The 20218-nt window shown below is 41.5% G+C and overlaps 1 protein-coding gene across 1 annotated transcript in view; it reads right to left on the bottom strand.

The window, feature by feature from the left end:
* Positions 1–19573, bottom strand: part of LOC139418733 (ubiquitin associated and SH3 domain containing Ba) — a 60310-nt gene extending 40737 nt beyond the window's left edge. Inside the window, exon 1 of the mRNA XM_071168399.1 lies at positions 19030–19573. Within this exon, the coding sequence (XP_071024500.1) occupies positions 19030–19160 (131 nt within the window). The 5' untranslated portion in view covers positions 19161–19573. The remainder of the gene's footprint in view (positions 1–19029) is intronic.
* Between the last annotated feature and the right edge of the window lie 645 nt (positions 19574–20218).

Here is a 20218-nt window from a genome sequence, read left to right as displayed (position 1 = left end):
AAAAAATGATTCCATGTGTTATTTCATATTTTTGATGTCTTCACTATTATTCTACAAAAAAAATATCAGTACCAGTCAAACGCTTGGACACACCTACTTATTCAAGGATTTCTCATATTTAACTATTTTCTACGTTGTCGAAAAATATTGAAGATAAACTATGAAATAACACATGGAATCATGTAGTAACTAAAAAAGAGAAGAAAAAGTGTTTAACAAATCAAAAATACATTTTATATGAGATTCTTCAAAGTAGCCACCCTTTGTCTTGACAGCTTTGCACAATCTTGGCATTCTCGTAGTCACCTGGAATGCATTTCAATTAAGGTGTGCCTTGATAAAAATGTATTTCCTTCATAATGCATTTGAGCCAATCAGTTGTGCTGTGACAAGGTAGGGGTGGTATACAAGAAGAAAGCCCAATGTAAAAACTTTGAAAGGTTTCTTCAAGTGCAGTTGCAAAATCCATCAAGCCCTATGATGTACTGGCTCTCATGAGGACCGCCACAGGAAAGGAAGACCCAGAGTTACCTCTGCTGCAGAGGATAAGTTCATTAGAGTTAACTGTGCCTCAGATTCCAGCCCAAATAAATGCTTCACAGAAAACAACAGACACATCAACTGTTCAGAGCAGACTGTGTGAAATCAGGCATTCATGGTCAAATTGATGCAAAGAAACCACTACTAAAAGGACACCAATAAGAAGAAGAAACTTGCTTGGGCCAAGAATCAAGAGCAATGGACATTACACCAGTGGAAAAAACGGTCCTTTGAGTCCAAATGTGATTTTTTTGTTCCAACCACCGTGTCTTTGTAAGTAGGCGAATGAATGATCTCTGCATGTGTGGATCCCACTGTGAAGCATGGAGGAGGAGGTGTGATATGTGAGGGTGCTTTGCTGGTGACAGTAATGTATTTAGAATTAAAAAGGCACTTAACCAGCATGGCTACCAAGGCATTCGGCAGCGATACGCCATCCCATCTGGTTTGAACTTAGTGGAACTAAAATGTGTTTTTTTAACAGGACAATGACCCAAAACACACCTCCAGGCTGTGTAAGGGCAATTTGACAAAGAAGAAGAGTGATGGAGTGCTGCATCAGAAGACCTGGCCACAATCCAATTGAGATGGTTTGGGATGAGTTGGACCGCAGAGTGAATGAAAAGCAACAAGTGCTCAGCATATGTGGGAAATCCTTCAGGAGACTGTTGGAAAAGCATTCCTCATGAAGCTGGTTGACAGAATGCCAAGAGGGCGCAAAGCTGTCAACAAGGCAATGGGTGGCTACTTTGAGGAATCTCAAATATAAAATATATTTTGATTTGTTTAACACTTTTTTGGTTACCACATGATTCCATGTGTTATTTCATAGCTTTGATGTCTCCACTATTATTCTACAATGTAGAAAATAGTAAAAATAGAGAAAAACACTTAATAAGTAGGTGTCCAAACTTTTGACTGGTACTGTATGTATGCATGTACACACACTTGAAGTCTGAAGTTTAAATACAGTCATTAAAACTTGTTTTTCCAACCACTCCACAAATTTCTTGTTAACAAACTAGAGTTTTGGCAAGTTGGTTAGGACATCTACTTTGTGCATGACAAGTCATTTTTCCAACAATTGTTTAGACAGATTTCACTTATAATTCACTGTATCACAATTCCAGTGGGTCAGAAGTTCACTACTGTGCCTTTAAAAAGCTTGGAAAATTCCACAAAATGTCATGGCTTTAGAAGCTTCTGATAGGCTAATTGACATATTTTGAGTCAATTGGAGGTTTACCTGTGGATGTATTTCAAGGCCTACCTTCAAACTCAGTGCCTCTTGATTTTCCCATAATGTCAAGCACAAAGAAATCAGACCTCAGAAAAAAAAATGTCTGGGTCATCCTTGGGAGCTATTTCCAAACCCCTCAAGGTACCACGTTCACCTACAAACAATAGTACGCAAGTATAAACACCATGGGACCACGCAGCTGTCATATCGCTCAAGAAGGAGACGCGTTCTGTCTCCTAGAGATGAACATACTTTGGTGCGAAAAGTGCAAATCAATCCCAGAACAACAGCAAAGGACCATGTGAAGATGCTGTAGGAAACCGGTACAAAAGTATCTATATCCACAGTAAAACAAGTCATATAACCTGAAAGGCCACTGAGCAAGGAAGAAGCCACTGCTCCAAAACCACCATAAAAAAGCCAGACTACGGTTTGCAACTGCACATGGGGACAAAAATAGAACTGTTTGGCCATAATGACCATTATGTTTGGAGGAAAAAAAGGGGGAGGCTTGCAAGCCGAAGAACAACATCCCAACCGTGAAGCACAGGGGTGGCAGCATCTTGTTGTGGGGGTGCTTTGCTGCAGGAGGGACTGGTGCACTTCACAAAATAGATGGCATCATGACGTAAATTATGTGGATATATTGAAGCAAAATCTCAAGACATCATTCAGGAAGTTCAAGCTTGGTCGCAAATGGGTCTTCCAAATGGACAATGAAGCATACCAAGCATACTTCCAAAGTTGTGGCAAAATGGCTTAAGGACAACAAAGTCGAGGTATTGAAGTGCCCATCACAAAGCTCTGACCTCAATCCCATAGAAAAGTTGTGGGCAAAACTGAAAAAGCATGTGCGAGTAAGGAGGCCTATAAACCTGACTCAGTTACACCAGCCCTGTCAGGAGGAATGGGTCAAAATTCACCCAACTTAATGTGGGAAGATTGTGGAAGGCTACCCGAAACGTTTGACCCAAATGAAATTATTTAAAGGAAATGCTACCAAATTCTAATTGAGTGTATGCAAAATTCTGACCCACTGGGTCAAAATTCTACTGTTATTCTGGCATTTCACATTCTTAAAATAAAGTGGGGATCCTAACTGACCTAAAATGTAATTTTTACTAGGATTAAATATTTGGAATTATGAAAAACCGAGTTTAAATGCATAAGGTGTATGTAAATTTCCGACTTCAACTGTACACACAACTTATTTGAAATTGAATTACATGTAATATCCTGTTGTTCTGGTCTATTACTGTTCTGTTCTGTCATGTATTTGTAAGTTTTACACAGACCCCAGGAATAGCAGCTGCTGCATGTGCAGTAGTTAATGGAGATCCTAATAAACTAAACTAAACTCTCTCGCTCTCAGCACTTTGATTCTGTAAAGGTCACAAACCACTTCCTCAAACAGCCCACTTCCTCTTGGTGGACAAACGAGAGACAGAGAGCCTGCCCTGGCAGCGTGGGTGGAGAATACGTGTGTGCATGAGTATGCATACATGTGTATTTGTGAGTGTGTGTAGATTTGCTTCTCTAATCAGAATATGAATTAATAAAAAGAGGCAAAGGTGTACGTTGTTTGGTAGAGAGTAGTAGAGCATTTCAAAAGAGATCTATTTTTACTCTCTGCATCATTCAGTGACCACAGAAAGAGAGACTGAAGTTCTCGGTTTAGGGAGGAGATGAGCAAAAAACAAAAGAGAGGCTTGGTTGGAAGAGACATGTTTAACACCACCATGAAGAAAAATGGTGCTAATTATACAGGAAACGATTAATCCTCCCTGCATCATGTGACAATAAGCCACAGTGATCTAACGAGTGTCAAGACATTGAAGAATTTTACTTTCACTCCAGTATAATACAATGGCTCAGATATTTTGTCATGATCAAGGCCTACCTTCAAACTCAGCAATTCTGTCTTAGCATGGTGCAAGTCGCCTATTTTAATAGTGTGCAACATTGAAATATTGTTCATTTCATCAACAAACAAAAAATATATATATATATATTTTTAACTGCACTCTCGGGTAAGGGCCTAGTAAGTAAGCATTTCACTGTAAGGTCACCTACACCTGTTGTATTCGGCGCATGTGACTAATAAAATAAAATTTGATTTGAATATTCATCAAACATTAATTTTTTCAGTGGCAACTGACGGGACCCAGAAAAAACAATATTTCCAGTTGACTACAACGAGAACATCTGACTAAAATCTGACTACTAAATGGACTGGTTAAGAGTTGGAGAGATTAGAGCTTTTCAGTGATAATCAAAACTAATAATAGAAGCGCAGATGCAAAACGAAATCCTGTCCAGCAGTTAGGATGCGCCAAATCCGGCACATACAGCCTAGCCTACATCAGCTGGTGCACTGCGGGAGAGCACGAGATGAGTGTGGGCACACAGGCTCCGCTCCAGCGCCGCCTCCGATTACACGTGTGGCCCAGGCGACGCTTGCTTTCCCATAGCTAACCAGTCATCACCAGCGTTCTAGTTAGATACCCTTTGCCTAGATGTTAAACACTAGCTGCTTTACGAAATTAAAAACAACGGCAGCATTAAGTTTAACGGTAAAACAGCCTAGCTACGCTACTCTCCCTTGAGTATAGAATGTTGAATTTGTAGTCACGCTCAACCCTCCCACTTTCCCCACTGCATTTCAGAGACAGGTTGTGTAGCCAACGTACTAGCTGCGTCTCCCTCTTTTCCTCAGAGAAAACAGCTTGATTCTAGCCATTGCTGTTCAAAAGTTTGGCCCGATAAGACCGGCTATACGTATCTTTCCATCAGTGTATTGGAGGGCTGCATTTTACTTTCATGAAACATATCGCAGGTCGTTGTAAAACTAGGCTAACCATTTGTTGAGACCTTGTTCAATTCCATTACCTCATCAGCTAGTTATAGCTAACAATCTGGGGTGCGTTCAGCACGATACAATGTTTTGGAAGGTTTAGATAACATTTCTATGTAGAACAAACCTGCCTCTGACATGTTGAATAAGGAATAAAGTCACTCAATTCATGGGATTTCTATCTGCAACGTAATGCAGCTGAACTTGGCCCTGGTAACATTACCAATAGCCTATATGTAAACATTTGGTGGCACAGAAAGACAGGAAAATGGATAGCAAACAATGTACTGACCAAATAATGTTAGTTCATGTGGACTCAGTGACTCAGACTTGAGCAGAGGGACTCGTGACTTGATAAGGGCTCTAGGTTTAGTGACTTGACTACATCTCTGGGCGTAATTACACAGTAACCACATTGTAGTATCACAGTAATAAGACAGTAACATAAGGCTGTTACTAAAAAATAAAAGTATTGCATGTCAGAGCAATTGTCGAGGGACAGTGGTATGCCATGCCTGCATATTGCAAAAGATTGATTACCCATGTGACATACACTACATGACCAAAGGTATGTGGACACCCGCTCGTCGAACATCTCATTACAAAATCATGGGCATTAATATAGGGATTTGCTTCTATTCAGCCACAAGAGCATTAGTGAGGTTGGGCGATTAGGCCTGGCACTCAGTCGGCGTCCCAAATCATCCCAAAGGCGTTCAATGGAGTTGAGGTCAGGGCTCTGTGCAGGCCAGTCAAGTTCTCCAAACCAATCGACAAACCATCTCTGTATGGACCTCGCTTTGTGCACAGGGGCAATGTCATGCTGAAACAAGAAAAGGCCTTCCCCAAACTGTTGCAAGCACAGAATCGTCTAGAATGTCATTGTATGCTGTAGTGTTAAGATTTCCTTTCTCTGGAACTAAGGGGCCTAGCCCGACCCATGAAAAACAGCCCCAGACCATTATTCCTCCTCCCCCAAACTTTAGTTGGCACTATGCATTGGGGCACGTAGAGTTCTCCTGGCATCCGCCAAACCCCAATTTGTCCATCAGACTGCCAGCTGGTGAAGCGCGATTTCGCACTCCAGAGAACGCGTTTCCACTGCTCAAGAGTTCAATGGCGGTGAGCTTTACACCACTCCAGACGACGTTTGGCTAGGGCTGGGCGATAAGAGTGCATTCAGAAAGTATTCCTTTGCTATGAAACTCGAAATCGAGATCCGGTGGATCCTGTTTCTATTGATCAACCTTGAGAGGTTGCTACAACTTGATTTGAGTCCACCTGTGGTAAATTCATTTGATTGGACATGATTTGGAAATGCACACACCTGTATAAGGGCCCACAGTTGACAGTGCATGTCAGAGCAAAAACCAAGCCATGAGGTCGAAGGAATTGTCCGTAGAGCTCCGAGACAGGATTGTGTCGAGGCACAGATCTGGGGAAGGGTACCACATAAAAATCTGCAGCATTGAACAAGAATATAGTGGCCTCCATTTTTAAATGAAAGAAGTTTGGAAACGACAGGTCGCCTAGTGGTTAGAGCATTGGGCCAGTAACCAAAAGGTTGCTAGATCGAATCCCCGAGCTGACAAGGTCGTTCTGTTCCTAACCCACTGTTCCTGGGCCTTCATTGTAAATAAGAATTTGTTCTTAACTGGCTTGCCTAGTTAAACATTTTTTAAAAAGGGCTGTAATGTAACAATGTGGAAAAAGTCAAGGTCTAAATATTTTCTGAAATGCACTGTATATCAAATAAATGTGATTCATTTAAATGTATATTTTTGAGCGATATTCCAAATGCCTTTTTCGCAGAGTCAAGTTATGAGTGTTTATGTCCGCTTGTTCTCATGGTATCCTCCTTCTCCCAAGCCCATCCCTCTACCACTCACAACAACAATGAGATCACTTCTTCCTCTCTGACAAATGGTTTCAACTTGCTATTTGTGCAACAAATTGATAAAGACAAAGAAACAGAAATATAATTTTACTGTAATGGAGTCAACCTTTCAAACCATACCCTGTTTATGTTTCAACTCCTACAAATTCGAGCAGAGCAGACACTACTAAAATGGATGTACCAATGAACATTCATTCTGGAAAATGAATGCTCAGTTTGTCGTGCACGCATTACGGTAGCACGTATTGCTAGCAACATTTAGTCAAATAAAGATTGCTATACTAGCGGTTTAGTCCGTTTTATAAATGTGCAATAAGCATTAAAAAAAAATCTAAGGAATTGGCAGCTAGTTCTCATTGAGAAATAACGTAGGACACTTTATTTCAACATTGAAACAGAGCTGGCTGGCTGGCATGTTGATGAAAGTCAGCTGGACAGAAGGTTATGTTCAAAATTCAACTGTGGCATTGTCAGCTGAATTCAGAGCTTGCACCTAGATCCAAGTTGGCTAAACTTGAAATATAAATATTAGCTGGCTACGCACTAGCACATTTTCTTGTGCTTGAGAGATTGTTTACGAGATCGGTGTTAATTTTATATAATGCCTGCTACATTAGTGAATTTGCATTAAGCACGTTTCTGGTTAAATTTGTAACTAAAAGCTGCAGTTTAGCAACATGGCAATGCTGGGTTACTATGTCACAACAACTCCCCGGTCATGTTTAGCAGCGTTTACATCTAACCAGAGTGGTCAGAACAAACAAACAAGAGGGAAGCTACAGAAGAGAAAAATGAGGAAGAGGGGAAGAGGACAAGTGAAATAAAAACCAAAATGTGCCAAGAAAAAGCAGATGGAGAAAAGGGAGGAAGAAGAGGAAAAGGGAGGAAGTATAGTCAGAGGAAGAGGCCGAAGAATAATAAGAACAAAGCAGAGCTAAGGCCAGGCCAGTGAACCCCACGGTTGTGTCAAAGGGCCAAATGTAATCAGGCGTTGTAATTAAAAGCCTATTACTCTGCAGCCATCCCATCCTAACCCCACAGAGAGCCAGATCGCCATCTGCACTATGCTATGTTGCACATGCCTTCCAGAGCCCTGCCAGACCCTACAGTCAAGTGCCCATGGGCTCTCAGTATGGAAACAGACTGAGGATGGGCATTAACAGACTGGGAATGGAAGGTGTTTGAACACAACCAGTATGGTACAGCAGGGAGGGACACTTACTATGGCAACAGCGACTAGGCAGATGGCTCATCAATAAACACATGCACAGAGAGAGACACTCGTACACAAAGACACCCTCCCTCTGTCAAACACACACACACACACACACACACGGATAAACACATACCAGTAATTACAGTCAAATGCATTACCCTCCAACAGAAGCATCGGCTACTCAAACATTAACAAGCAGCCTATGTCACATAATGTTAATGCAATGAGGCTGTGGAGTCAATACTTTCATATTTTTGGGTTGCGTAAGTACACACTTGTGGTCAAGCTCATCTTAGATATACTGTACAGCAGACACGCAGGCACTGCGAAATACACTTCTACTGAACTGTGGAAACTGATGAGTCTATACTGGTTGATTACAAAGCAGGGCTTAACTGCTATCTCACAGTCAAACTAGTTTAGCGGGCAATATTAACCAGGTGAAATTGTGTCATTTCTCTTGCGTTCATTGCACGCAGAGTCAGGGTATATGCAACAGTTTGGGCTGCCTGGCTCATTGCGAACTAATTTGCCAGAATTTTACATAATTATGATACATTGAAGGTTGTGTAATGTAACAAGAATATTTAGATGCCACCCGTTAGATAAAATACCGAACGGTTCCGTATTTCACTGAAATAAACGTTTTGTTTCGAAATGATAGTTTCCGGATTCGATCATATTAATGACCAAAGGCTCGTATGTGTTTTATGTTATAATTAAGTCTGATTTGATAGAGCAGTCTGACTGAGCAGCAGCATGCCTGTAATCATTCATTCAAACAGCACCTTCGTGCGTTTTGCCAGCAGCTCTTCGCAAGCACAGCGCTGTTTATGACTTCAAGCCTATCAGCCTAATGGCTGGTGTAACCAATGTGAAATGGCTAGCTAGTTAGCTGGGTGTGCGCTAATACCGTTTCAAACGTCACTCGCATTTAGATTTGGAGTAGTTATTCCCCCTGTGCAGCAAGGGCCGCGGCTTTTGTGGAGCGATGCCTCGAGTGTGGCTGTTGTCGATGTGTTCCTGGTTCAAGCCCAGGTAGGGGCGAGGGGGACGGAAGCTATACTGTTACACTGGCAATACTAAAGTGCCTATAAGAACATCCAATAGTCAAAGGTATATGAAATACAAATGGTAGAGAGAGAAATAGTCCTATAAATACTATATTAACTACAACCAAAAACCTCTTACCTTGGAATATTGAAGTCTCATGTTAAAAGGAACCACCAACTTTCATATGTTCTCATGTTCTGAGCAAGGAACTTAAACATTAGCTTTTTTACATGGCACATATTACTTTCTTCTCCAACACTTTGTTTTTGCATTATTTAAACCAAATTGAACATGTTTCATTATTTATTTGAGGCTAAATTGATTTTGATGTTTTATATTAAGTTAAAATAGGTGTTCATTCAGTATTGTTGTAATCATCAATATTACAAAAAAATATATATAATAATAAAAGTAAAAAAAATATTAAAAATCAGCCGATTTAAATCGGTATTGGCTTTTTTGGTCCTTAAATAAATCAGTATCGGTATTGAAAAATCATAATCGGTCGACCTCTAACAGAGACTTCCTGTCACAACATGTAATGATTAAAGTTGTTTAAGTGAATAACTCAAATAAAAAGGTTAACATTTTTTTAAACGTGTGGCAATACCTGGAGAAGCATAGCTTTTGTCCAGTATAATACCTTACAAGCTACGGAGTCGCTCTGGCATCAACTCTGCTATCCTGGAAGGACACACTGGGCATTGAGATACACCCAAGTCATAAATTGTTCTCTCCGCTATTGCACGGCAAGCGATACCAATGCACCAAGTCTGGAACCAACAGGGCCCTGAAGAGCTTCTACCCCCAAGCCATAAGACAGCTAAATAGCTAACCGGTCTATCTGCATTTACCCTTTTTGCACTCGACTCATCACATACGCTGATGCTATTGTTTGTCTATTTTTCATGTTACCTTTATTTAACCAGGTAAGCTAGTTGAGAACAAGTTACACATGGAGTTTCACATGGAATAAACATCAAGAAACTCTGGGATGCTGGCCTTCTAGGCAGAGTTCCTCTGTCCAGTGTGTGTTTTTTCGCCGATCTTAATCTTTTCTTTTTATTTGCCAGTCTGAGATTGGCTTTTTCTTTGTAACTCTGCCAGATACTCAAGTCTAAAAGGTCAGTTTCATTGCTTCTTTAATCAGAACAGTTTTCAGCTGTGCTAACATTATTGCAAAAAGGTTTTCTAATGATCAATTAGCCTTTTAAAATGATAAACTTAGATTAGCCAACACAACGTGCCATTGGAACAGGAGTGATAGTTTTTGATAATGGGCCTCTGTAGACACACCATTAAAATGCATTTACAACATTAACAATCTAACTGTATTTCTGTATTTCAGTTGCAAACTGAAGTCTTGCTTTTTTATGGGGTTTTCGGAGCAGTGGCTTCTTCCTTGCTGAGCGGCCTTTCAGGTTATGCCAATATTGGACTCCTTTTACTGTGGATATTCATATTCACAAGGTCCTTTGCTGCTGTTCTGGGATTGATTTGCACATTTCGCTCCAAAGTACGTCTCTAGGAGACAGAACGCATCTCCTTCCTGAGCGGTATGACGGATGCGTGGTCCCATGGTGTTTATACTATTGTTTGTACAGATGAATATGGTACCTTCAGGTGTTCAGAAATTGCTCCTAATGATGAACCAGACTTGTGGAGGTCTACAATCTTGGCGGATTTCTTTTGATTTTCCTATGATGTCAAGCAAAGAGGCACTAAGTTTGAAGGTAGGCCTTGAAATACATCCACAGGTACACCTACAATTGACTCAAATGATGTCAATTAGCCCGTCATGGCTATAGAAGCCTCCGATATCATTTTCTGGAATTTTCCAAGGCACAGTCAACTTAGTGTATGTAAACTGACTTGTGATACCATGAAATAATCTGTCTAAACAATTGATGGAAAAATTACTTGTGTCATGCACACAGCAGATGTCCTAACCGACTTGCCAAAAATATAGTTTGTTAACAAGAAATTTGTGGAGTGGTTGAAAAACGAGTTTTATTGACTCGAACGTAAGTGTATGTAAACTTCCGACTTCAACTGTATGTATGCATGCATGTATAAATACCTCAGCAAAAAAGAAACGGCCTTTCTTCAGGACCCTGTCTTTCAAAGATAATGCATAGAAATCCAAACAACTTCACAGATCGTCCTTGTAAAGTGTTTAAACACTGTTTCCCACGCTTGTTCAATGAACCATAATTAACGAACATGCACCTGTGGAACAGTCGTTAAGACACTAACAGCTTACAGACAGTAGGCAATTAAGGTCACAGTTATGAAAACTTAGGACACTAAAGAGGCCTTTCTACTGACTCTGGGGAAAAAAGACAAAGACACCCAGGGTCCCTGCTCATCTGTGTGAATGTGCCTTAGGCATGCTGCAATGAGCACTTCAGATGTGACCAGGGCAATAACTTGCAATGTCCGTACTGTGATACGCTTAAGACAGTGACACAGGGAGACTGGACGAGCAGCTGATCGTCCTCGCAGTGGCAGACCACGTGCAACACCTGCACAGTATCGGTACATCCAAACATCACACCTGCGGGACAGGTACAGGATGGCAACAACTGCCCAAGATACACCAGGAACGCACAATCCCTCCATCAGTGCTCAGACTGTCTAGGCTGAGAGAGGCTGGACTGAGGGCTTGTAGGCCTGTTGTAAGGCAGGACATCACCGTCGCCTATAGGCACAAACCCACCGTCGCTGGTGCAGACACTGACGAGTCACGTTCATCGTTGAAGAAATGAGCGTTACACCAAGGCCTGTACTCTGGAGCGGGATTGAAATGGAGGTGGAGGTTCAGTAATCGTCTGGGGCGGTGTGTTACAGCATAATCGGACTGAGCTCGTTGTCATTGCAGGCAATCTGAACACTGTGCGTTACAGGGAAGACATCCTCCTCCCTCATGTGGTACCCTTCCTGCAGGCTCATCCTGACATGACAATGCCATCAGCCATACTGCTCGTTCTATGCGTGATTTCCTGAAAGACAGGTATGTCAGTGTTCTGCCATGGCCAGGGAAGAGCCCGGATCATGTCTGGGATCTGTTGGATGGGAGGGTAAGGGCTAGGGCCATTCCCCCCCAGAAATGTCTGGGAACTAGCACGTGCCTTGGTGGAAGTGTGGGGTAACATCTCACAGCAAGAACTGGCAAATCTGGTGCAGTCCATGAGGAGATGCACTGCAGTACTTAATGCAGCTGGTGGCCACAACAGATACTGACTGTTACTTTTGACCCACCCCCCTTTGTTCAGGAATACATTATTCCATTTATGTTAGTCACATGTCTGAGGAACCTTTTCAGTTTGTCTCAGTTGTTGAATCTTATGTTCATACAAATATTTACACGTTAAGTTTGCTGAAAATCAGAGCAGTGGACAGTGAGAGGACGTCTTTTTGCTGAAATATATATATATATAAATAATCACAGAGTACCAGTCAAAAGTATCTTATTTGGACTATTTTCTCCATTGTAGAATAGTGAAGACAGCAAATCTATGAATTAACACAATGAATCATGTAACCAAAAAGTGTTAAACAAAAATATATTTTGAGATTCTTCAAAGTAACCACCCTTTGCAAATCTGTCAAGGCCATCATGGCATTCTCTCAACCAGCTTCTCCTGGAATGCTTTTCTAAGTCTTGAAGGAGTTCCCACATACGCTGAGAACTTCTTGGCTGCTTTTCCTTCACTCTGCCATCCAACTCATCTCTTGAATCAGTGGTCCACACTTTTGACTGGTACTGTATGTGTAGTAAAAGTCATTCAATATTTGAATAAAACCATTTACAATTCCATTTGTTAACTTATTTTATTTTAAACAACATTGGATGCAGCTTATGGTAGAGAAATTAACAGCTCTGGCGGACATTACTGCAGTCAGCATGAAAATTGCACGCTCCATCAAGACTTCACATCTGTGGCATTGTGTTGTGTGACAAAACTAGAGGTAGACCAATTAATCGGAATAGCCGATTAATTAGGGTCGATTTCAAGTTTTCATAACAAATCGGTATACCGATTTGGCCGATTTTTTCCCCGCACCTTTTTTAATCTTTACTTAACTAGGCAAGTCAGTTAAGAACACATTCTTAGTTTCAATGACTGCCTAGGAAGGGTGAGTTACCTGCCTTGTTCAGGGGCAGAAAGACAGATTTACCTTGTCAGCTCAGGGATTCAATCTTGCAACATTACAGTTAACTAGTCCAACGCTCTAACCACCTGCCTCTCATTGCACTCCACGAGGAGCCTGCCTGTTACACGAATGCAGTAAGCCAAGGTAAGTTGTTAGCTAGCATTAAACTTCTTATAAAAAAAACAATCATAAATCACTAGTTAAATACACACGGTTGATGATATTACTAGTTTATGTAGCGTGTCCAGCGTTGCAAATAATCGATACGGTGCGTATTAGCGAAAAAGGAATGTCCTTGCTCCAATGTGTACCTAACCATAAATATCAATACACAGAAGTACATATTTTTAAACCTGCATATTTAGCTAAAATAAATCCAGGTTAGCACATAATATTAACCAGGAGAAATTGTGTCACTCCTCTTGCGTTCAATGCACGCAGAGTCAGGGTATATGCAACAGTTTGGGCTGCCTAATTTGCCTGAATTTTGCGTAATTATGACATAACATTGAAAGTTGTGCAATGTAACAGGAATATTTAGACTTATGGATGCCACCCGTTAGATAAAATACAGAACGTTTCCGTATTTCACTGAAAGAATAAACGTCTGGTTTTCGAGATGATAGTTTCCAGATTCAACCATATTAATGACCTAAGGCTCGTATTTCTGTGTTTTAAGTCATAATAAAGTCTGATTTCATAGAGCAGTCTGACTGAGCGATGGTAGGCACCAGCAGGCTCGTAAGCATTCATTCAAAGAGCACTTTGTGCATGACAAGTAATTTTCCCAACAATTATTTAGACAGATTATTTCACAGTACCACAATTCCAGTGGGTCAGAAGTTTACATTCACTAAGTTGACTGTGCCTTAAAACAGCTTAGAAAATTCCAGAAAATGTCATGGCTTTAGAAGCTTCTGATAGGCTAATTGACATCATTTGAGTCAATTGGAGGTGTACCTGTGGATGTATTTCAAGGACTACCTTCAAACACAGTGCCTCCTTGCTTGACATGATGGGAAAATCAAAAGAAAAATCAGCCAAGACCTTAAAAAAACAAAAAAAAACAAATGTAGACCACAAGTCTAGTTCATCCTTGGGGGCAATTTCCAAGCACCTGAAGGTACCACGTTCATCTGTACAAACAATAGTATGCAAGTATAAACACCATGGGACCACGCAGCCGTCATACCGCTCAGGAAGAAGATGTGTTCCGTCTCCTAGAGAGGAACTTACTTTGGTGCGAAATGTGCAAATGAATCCCAGAACAGCAAAGGAACTTGTGAAGATGCTGGAAGAAACAGATAAAGTATCTATATCCACAGTAAAACGAGTCCTAGATCGGCATAACCTGAAAGGCCACTCAGCAAGAAAGAAGCCACTGCACCAAAACCGCCATAAAAAAGCCAGACTACAGTTTGCAACTGCACATTTGAAGAAATATCCTCTGGTCTGATGAAACAAAAATAGAACTGTTTGGCCATAATGACCATCGTTATGTTAGGAGGAAAAAGGGGGAGGCTTGCAAGCCGAAGAACACCATCCCAACCGTGAAGCACGGAGGTGCCAGCATGTTGTGGGGGTGCTTTGCTGCAGGAGGGACTGGTGCACTTCACAAAATAGGTGGCATCATGACACAGGAAAATTATGTGGATATATTTAAGCAACATCACAAGACATCAGTCAGGAAGTTAAAGCTTGGTCGGAAATGAGTTTTCCAAATGGACAATGACCCCAAGCATACTTCCAAAGTTGTGACAAAATGGCTTAAGGACAACAAAGTCAAGGTATTGGAGAGGCCATCACAAAGCCCTGACCTGGGCAGAACTGAAAAACCGTGTGCGAACAAGGAGGCCTACAAACCTGACTCAGTTACACCAGCTCTGTCAGGAGGAATGGGCCAAAATTCACAAACTTATTGCGGGAAGCTTGTGGAAGGCTACCGAAACGTTTGACCAAGTTGAAATTGTTTAAGGCAATGCTACCAAATACTAATTGAGTGTATGTAAACTTCTGACTTACTGAGAATGTGATGAAAGAAATAAAAGCTCAAATAAATCAATGTCAGGAATTGTGAAAAACTGAGTTTAAATGCATTTGGCTAAGGTGTATGTAACTTCCGACCTCAACTGTGTGTGTGTGTGTGTGTGTGTGTGTGTGTGTGTGTGTGTGTGTGTGTGTGTGTGTGTGTGTGTGTGTGTAAAATTATTTTGGGGAAGGAAAGGAATAGCTCCCTTGTGTACACTGCCGGTTATCAAGTCGACAGCCTTTCCTGCAAGACTTCTTGGAAACCAATCTTAAAATGGAGAAGCAGCAGGAAGCTAACAGCAACCACATTGAAATGTGAGATATTTCCATCTTATAATTCTCTCAGAAAGATCCATCTTCCACATGGCTGATCTAGCCTGGGTGCCAGTCTGTTTCTGCTCTCTTGCAGCACACACATTTCCAGATCCCCTCTTGCAAGACAGTAGAAAGGCTGGCCCGCAGGTTAGATCTGACCACCAGACTCAGGATCACTGCCCCTTCCTCCTACAGTTCTGCATGTGACAGTGGCTGACACTGCGTGCAAGTGTCCAGTGCTGTGACAGTGGCTGACTGTCCAGCTAGATCACATCTGATTATCGCTGCTCAATGACAAATTATTCAGCATGAATACCCTTCATACAACAGTAGGGTTGTATGATTCATGTTCTCCACACACACACTGAAGCTCTTGTCCTCGAAAGGCTATGCCAAAGAGTTTCCCGGACAAACATTTTGTCTTATCCTCATAGCTACAGTAGGTCGGTGAGGCTTGTGTGTTTGTAGAGTGAATCATATAACCCTTCTGTCATAAGTATTAGTGCTTCTCTGTACCAGGAAACCTTCAATCACTACAGGGATTGAAGGTAAAGAGACTCACTAAGCAATTAGCCATGCTAACAAAGGAGGATACACTGAAGTGAGGGTTAAAACTACACAAAACCCCTGGTCAACTTTCAATATTAAACTGTTTAAAGACAAACCAATCAACACTCATTTCCAGATCCCAATTGTTTGGTTGAAAAAAACAAAAAACTATGCTTGTCTTTCCCCATTTTCTCTCCTCCTTCCTCTGCTTACAATGTCGGATACCTAAACCATCTGTGACCTCACATCTGGTGAGTGACATGACGGTGCACTACTTTTCAGACAACAGTTTTTCCTTAAGAGTGGTTTTGGTAAATCCTGAGAAGTATTTTCATATTACTTACAACCTCATGCTAATCACATTAGCCAACGTTAGCTTAACCGTCCCGTTGGGGAGGGGGGGCAACGATCCTGTTCAGGTTAAGAAGAGTGTTTTTGGTAAATCCTGAGAAGTATTGCTTTGGCAGTACCCTCCTGTCCCGCCTGCCTGGGACGGTATTAAAAACAAACTCAAATTTGGCCAGGAAGACAATTTCATTTCCCAAGACGCAATACATGACCAAATATGTGAACTCCTGCTTGGGTTCACATACTTGAGATCATGTAGTGCATCATGGGCATTAAAATAGCAGCAAAGGGGGACCAATTCCATAACAGCCTCCAATCTTCTGGGAAGGCTTTCCATTAGATGGTGGAACATTGCTGCTTCCATTCAGCCACAAGAGCATTTGAGGTTGGGCACTGATGTTGGCCAGTTAGGCCTGGCTCGCAGTTGGCCTTCCCATTCATCCCAAAGGTGTTAGAAGAGGTTGAGATCAGGGTTCTGTGCAGGCCAGTCAAGTTCTTCCACACCGATCAACAAACCATTTCTGTATGGACCTCGCCTTGTGCACAGGGGCATTGCCATGCTGAAACAGGAAAGGGCCTTCCAAACTGTTGCCACAAAGTCGGAAGCACAGAATTGTCTAGAATGTCATTGTATGCTGTAGCGTTACGATTTCCCTTCACTGGAACTAAGGGGCCTAGCCAGAACCTTGGGTATTTTTTGTTTTTTTTTAAAGCCATTATTCCACCAAACTTTACAGTTGGCACTATGCATTGGGCCAGGTAGCATTCTCCTGGCATCCGCAACATTCAGATTTGTCCGTCAGACTACCAGATGGGGAAGAGTGATTCCTCACTCCAGAGAACGCGTTTCCAGTGCGCCAAAGTCCAATGGCGGCAAGCTTTACACCACTACAGCTGACACTTCCATCGCGCATGGTTATCTTAGGCTTGTGTGCGGCTGCTCGGACATGGAAACCCCTTTCACGAAGCTCCCGACGAACAGTTAATTTTGCTGACATTGCTTCGAAACCACTAATTTCAAGGGGTGTCTTCAGACACACATAATTCCAAAGCAACTAGGACAATTTCAGTTGATCAATGTATTTATAAAAGTTTTTTTTACATCAGCAGATGTCAAAGTGCTCATGCAGAACTCAGCTCAAAACCTCAATAGAGCAAGCAATGCAGATGTAGAAAACTCCCTAGAAAGGAGGTAACCTAGGAAGAAACCTAGAGAAGGACCAGGCTCTGAGGGGTGGCCGGTCATCTTCTGGCTGTGCCCGGTGGAGGTAAGACTACATGGCCATTTAAGCAAGATCGTTCAAGATATTCAAACGCTCATAGATGACCAGCAGGGTCAGATAATAATCCAAGTGGTCATAGAGGGTGAAGAGAGCAAGAGGATACCTAGTCAGTTGCACAACTGAATGCATTCAACCAAAATGTGTTTTCCGCATTTAACCCAACCCGTTAAGATGTTATTGAAGGAGTTCAAGACCTGTCCAAGGTGGATGGTTGATCGTGACAACATTAGGCTATAGAGCAGGGATGGGCAACTTTGATAGGGGTGGGGGCCAAACAATTTATATATATACACACACACTAGATGACTCACAGGGGGTGCTGTTCTGAAGCCAACGCAGCTCCATTTTGGTACTCACCCACGATTATAAAGCAAATAGTTGGGAAGCTATAGAAATGCATTGTGATGTCTACATTCAATATATTAGACACCTTAATGCATACTTCAACATTAAAACAATATACAAAATATGTACTTCAAGGAAAATGTTTAAGTAATAATGTTACGGTCCCCACTTCCCCCCCAAAAAAGTTAACAGAATTCCATTCATTCCTATGGAGGACTGCTCCTTCTAGGGAGTGGCAATATGTCCAATCAGTGGCTTCATAGCCCCCCTTTGGCCATTTACATAGCATCAGCAATCCAGAGTTTATATACACATCATTGGTCTGCATACCCACACATGCAGTAAGAGCCAGCCCTAGCCTTTTGGGGGCCCTAGGCAGGCAAGGGCAATTACACAGCCATAATGCAAATACTCAAAAACAATTACATCCAACACAATAACCTATCCATAATTTTTTTTTTAAGAAATAAAAAATAAAATCAGCTGTCATAGGTTTGGTTAAAATTTGAGCCATGATTTAAATGTTCTCCAGTATATGGTAACTGTCAGAAAGTGACAATCTGCACTCTCAGTAAGTCAACTCTGACAATGGTAACGGTATCAAAAATATGAACTGTTTGTAGAGTGATTCAATTGGTTTTAGAATGGTGGCTACTGCATGTGAGAAAAATAACATGTGAAAAGTTCATTGCATTCAGTTTGGTGGGTTCCAAAGGACGGCAAAGTCCTAGAACCCTTAAATTAGTCCAAACTAGACCGTGTTAACCACCTTCACCGGTTTCTTGAAAGTCAAGTTGGAGTCCAAATGATGCCGATATATAGGACATAGCATTTGACCCTCTACCAGTACCAACAATGGAGTGTTTCTTTTAACACCGGTATGGAACAATTTTGCTCTGCAACTTAACCTATAATAGCAGGCTTAAAATAAAGCTTTGTTTGCACATCTTAGGCTGTGTTTAGACACGCAGCCCGAATCTGATCTTTTTGTCACTAATTGGTATTTTTTGACCAATCAGATCAGCTCTGAAAAAAGATCTGATGTGAAAACATCTGATTGGTCAATACCAATAAGTGGAAAAAAAAATATCAGAATTGGCCTCCCTGTGTGACCGCAGCCTTAGTCTAAAATTAGACTGCATTAGCTAGGGAAAGTAATCTAATGAATAGCGGCAGTACACTAGCTGTAGGTCAGATACTCACGCCCTGGTCTTGGGGAATCCCATGGACAGCAGCACGTCCAGACTTGTCCCATGTTTTACAGTGCCCGATCGATTCTGGCGCTGCCTCCGCGGGGTGACTTTGGTGTAAAGCTCTTCTTTGGCTGCCATCATAACTCTCACCGTTCCATTGGTATTTCAGTCCTCGGTTTCACTTACTTTCAGTAAAACCGGAAAGATGGAGGCGGCGGCAGACATTGAAAAAGCGGAGAATTTGTGTTAAACGGAATTAGACTAGACGTTGCTACACATGAACGACAATCCCGTTTAGTGGATAGAATAAAGCGAACAGGAGGTTCTGTAGACAAATGTTCTGAACACAGAATGAACTAAGCAGCTTCCTGGTGAAACGCAGATAAAGTCATAACCATAGCTGCAGAAGGGGGGTCACTAGTCGGAAGTCACTTTTGCTCTCAACGTCGCCGAGTCGAATGCGCTGACTAGGATGTAAACTATTTTTTGCTGGGAGTTTCTTGCAATTGTTCGCTAAAAACGTTAACACATTTGTGTCCTGAAATTATTTATTCAATGTAACTATGCCTCAAATGTCTTATTTATGAATGGATTTTGAGTGAGCGTCGGGCCAGCCTGTCAAAAAGGTTGCAGCTCTCAACAGCTCCGCCCCTTTTTCTTAAAGAGACAGGATTCACTTACGTCACATTTCTTTCTGTATGATCAAATGTATCCATTCAAAGTGATTATACAGTGACTGCGCAAACAGAATAGAAGCTTACCCCCTCTCTGCACCACATGCACATGGTTATCTACGGAATTCTTAAGACATTCCGAATTACAAAAATATTTAAGGATACTGGTCTGTAAATGTACAAATTGTATATCTTTAAAATGTTTGGGTCTGGAAAACAGTAAGCTACATGGGAACACATCTAATTGGCACAGGTCAGAGGGCATATTAACATTCTCTAATTAGCCCTGCACCAAACCTGCTATACACTAAACAAAACATTTTATACAGTGTGCCTTAAGAATATTCTCTCTCAATCTAGCCTAAACTGATTATGGTAAAGGATAGATAACACTCAACAGTACTGAAGGACCATGGATGATCTTCGCTAGCACCTTCTGGATACATTGTACATAATAATAATAGCTCAAAGTCAAAGATATGGGAAAACACAACTATTACAAAAATGGTCTTTCAGAGACTGTTC

Source organism: Oncorhynchus clarkii, chromosome 10, assembly GCF_045791955.1.
Source record: "Oncorhynchus clarkii lewisi isolate Uvic-CL-2024 chromosome 10, UVic_Ocla_1.0, whole genome shotgun sequence".
Classification (NCBI taxonomy): Eukaryota; Metazoa; Chordata; class Actinopteri; order Salmoniformes; family Salmonidae; genus Oncorhynchus; species Oncorhynchus clarkii.
This window is presented reverse-complemented; position numbering and strand designations above follow the sequence as displayed.